Raw genomic sequence first — 3018 nt, forward strand, 5'->3', positions numbered from 1 at the left:
ATTTTTTTTTTTTTTTTTTTTTTTTTTTTTTTTTTTTTTTTTGTACAATTTTGCATTGTATTAAATGATTTCCTTTTAAACAGGATTTATTTTCTTTAAAATTCAAGCATACATCCTTCTTGTGGCATAAAATTTGATAATCATATATTTTTTTTTTTTTAACAGATTCACATAATTCTCTATATTTTACAGTACTATTTTTTATACACATATTTTGAAATGACCATATATTCTTATTATCATGGCAAAATTCTATTAAGTTGCATTTCATGCATTTATTATTTATTTTGTCTAATTTAAAACCTTAGAATAAAGAATAAAATTATTTCAATCCATTTTTATTTTTTAGTCTACAAATTTTATTATTTGTAATTTGTTTTATTGTATTTTTATTTTTTTTTTTTTTTTATTTTTAAACCTTTATTACAAATACAGTCTAAAATAGATTTTGATTCCATTTCATTTGTGCCTATATACATATATATATATGTAATGTATGTAGATAGTTATTTTGTATTTTTAGTTATTTTAGTTCATATTAGTTTTTATTTATTCTATATTTTTACTTGATCCTTTAGGACAATTCTGACAAATAAGAGATCCCATTTTATCAGTAAAAGTACCAAGAGGACAAGGAAAACATTGTTTGTTTACTCTTGAAAAATTATAAAAACCTATTTTACATTTTTCACATTTATAATCCTTTATTTTAATAATTAAAATATGTATAAATAAATTTTTATATATATATATGATTTTTATTTAAGCCTTATTATTTTTTTTTTTTTTTTTATACATATGTAAGCATTTCCCCTGCATTGCACTTTAAAAAAAAAAAAAAAAAAAAAAGAATTTCGAATTTGGAATTAAATTAATACACATTCTATTCTATTAAAAATATTCTTAATAATTCTCGAAGAAAACTATAATTTTTTTTAAGTTTTTTTTTTTTTTTTTTAATTTTACCACAGTATCCAATAATCTAAATTTTTTTACATTGGATATCTTATTAAATGAATGATCTAGATAAACAATACTTATCATTAAGGGATAAATTAATGATATAAAAAATATTATCTTATTTGTGGTAAACATTATTATATTAAAAGTTAATTTTTTATTTTAAAAAATAAAAGAGAACAATCAATTTTAATAAAATCAAATGATATATTTGAAAAGATTTTTTCTATTCCACATATATATTAAGAATAACTTTATCTCTTATAATTATTAAAAAAATAAATATATGAAGATATAAAAGTAGAACAAGTGCATGTTTTAATTTTTTTTTTTTTTTTTTTTTTTTTTTTGTATGCAATCAAGGTATTACAACTTTGAACAAATGATAAGAAATAATTCTACTTTTCAATATACAACTATTAAATGATATTAACAATATATATTATTATATTTAAGCAAATGTATAAACATAGAAAAAAAAAAAAAAAATTTTTTTTCTTTTTTAATTAAAAATACGAATTTTTGTTTATTAAAATATGTGTATTGTAAAATTTAATTGTGTATATGGAGAATTAATCATATTTCACAATATTTGTTAAAAAAAAAACTAGAACAAAAAAAAAAAAAAAGAAATAAAAATATAAATCCAAAAAAAAAAAAAAAAAATAAAATAAAAATAAATATAGGAAAACATAATGTCTATAATGATGATATTGCTTTTATATTTTAAATTGTTTTTACTGTATTATTATCTATATATTATTGTCATATATGTTTTTTAATTTGCTTTATTTAAAATTCATCATAATTATAATTTTTTTTTCTTTTTTTTTTTTTTATTAAAATTTCACATTTTATTTACTGTAGTTATATATGTTATAAGATATATATATATACTTATATAATTGTAATATTTAGTCTTTAAGAATTTTCTTTTTTTTTTAAATGAAAAATAATTATTTATCTGGATAGTAAAATGGATAATTAGATGGTAAATTATCAAAATATTCTGATGGTAATTTATAAGATATTTTATGTCCTTCAAAAGATCTTGTAAAACCTACAATAGGCATATATTTGTAGCATACTTGTAAATGAATTAGATTATTTCTTAATCCGTTAGAATAATCTTTTAATGAATATTTAGTTATAAAATTTTTATAATTTTTTTTTGTATTTTTTTTTTTTTTTGTAATTATGTAATCCTGTATTATAACTTCATTTCTAACCTTTTTAGGGGTTTCATAGGTTACTAACACATAAACAAATAATTGTTTTAGATTCCAATTAAATGCTTTTCTCATATCATATGATAAGTCTAACGATAAAACTACTTCATCTCCTTTTATATATCTGTTATATATGAATCTTTTTACATTATTTACTTTTATGTGAGTTTTTATCTCTTTTTCATCAAACAAATAAAATGATGTCCCATAATTAAAAAGGCATAAGATAAAAAAACAGAGAGCCATAGAATAAAAAATAACATTTAATCTATTTAAAAAAGAATCCATTTTTAAAAGAAAAAAAAAAAAAAAAAAAGAGAAAAAAAAATTATAATTTTAGGTTTATTTTATACAAATATTATAAAAAATGTAACAATTTCGTTAAGAAATAATATACCATATAAGCAAATATCATCTAAAATATATATAAAGAAAAAAATAAAATATAAAAAATTACGTAAATATTAACACATAATGGTATAAACAAAATATCTTTATTATGTTTATAAAAAAGGTTATTTCAATTTAATGTATATAGTAAATGTGTTCTTATAAATAATAAGATATTAAAATACTTATTAATTATATTATGTATTTAATATTTATATTGTTTTTATTAAAGATAAAACACATGCATACATAAACATATTTTGTTCTTTTATTTTGTATACATATGCAAATTTTCAATATTTATAATTATGCTCATATATATTATTTTTTTAAATATTAAAATTATTATTTTATATATATATATATATATATATATATATATATATATATATATATATATATATATATATATATATATATATATATATATATATATATA

General features: G+C 15.8%; 2 protein-coding genes across 2 annotated transcripts in view; both read right to left on the reverse strand.

Moving 5' to 3' along the window:
- PGAL8A_00416800 (conserved protein, unknown function) overlaps window positions 1-1095 on the reverse strand; it is a gene marked incomplete at both ends in the record, with an annotated part of 10254 nt that extends 9159 nt beyond the window's left edge. Inside the window, 5 exons of the mRNA XM_028672883.1 lie at window positions 47-303; window positions 419-469; window positions 567-702; window positions 797-823; window positions 967-1095. Of these exons, the coding sequence (XP_028529391.1) occupies window positions 47-303; window positions 419-469; window positions 567-702; window positions 797-823; window positions 967-1095 (600 nt within the window). The remainder of the gene's footprint in view (window positions 1-46; window positions 304-418; window positions 470-566; window positions 703-796; window positions 824-966) is intronic.
- Window positions 1096-1916: 821 nt separating this feature from the next.
- Window positions 1917-2477, reverse strand: PGAL8A_00416900 (signal peptidase complex subunit 3, putative; the record flags this gene model as incomplete). The annotated part of the gene is made up of 1 exon (XM_028672884.1): window positions 1917-2477. The coding sequence occupies one exon, from the start codon at window positions 2475-2477 to the stop codon at window positions 1917-1919; it is 561 nt and encodes a 186-aa protein (XP_028529392.1).
- Window positions 2478-3018: the final 541 nt, after the last annotated feature.

The sequence above is a fragment of the Plasmodium gallinaceum genome (assembly GCF_900005855.1).
Source record: "Plasmodium gallinaceum strain 8A genome assembly, contig: PGAL8A_v1_119, whole genome shotgun sequence".
NCBI classification, from domain to species: domain Eukaryota; phylum Apicomplexa; class Aconoidasida; order Haemosporida; family Plasmodiidae; genus Plasmodium; species Plasmodium gallinaceum.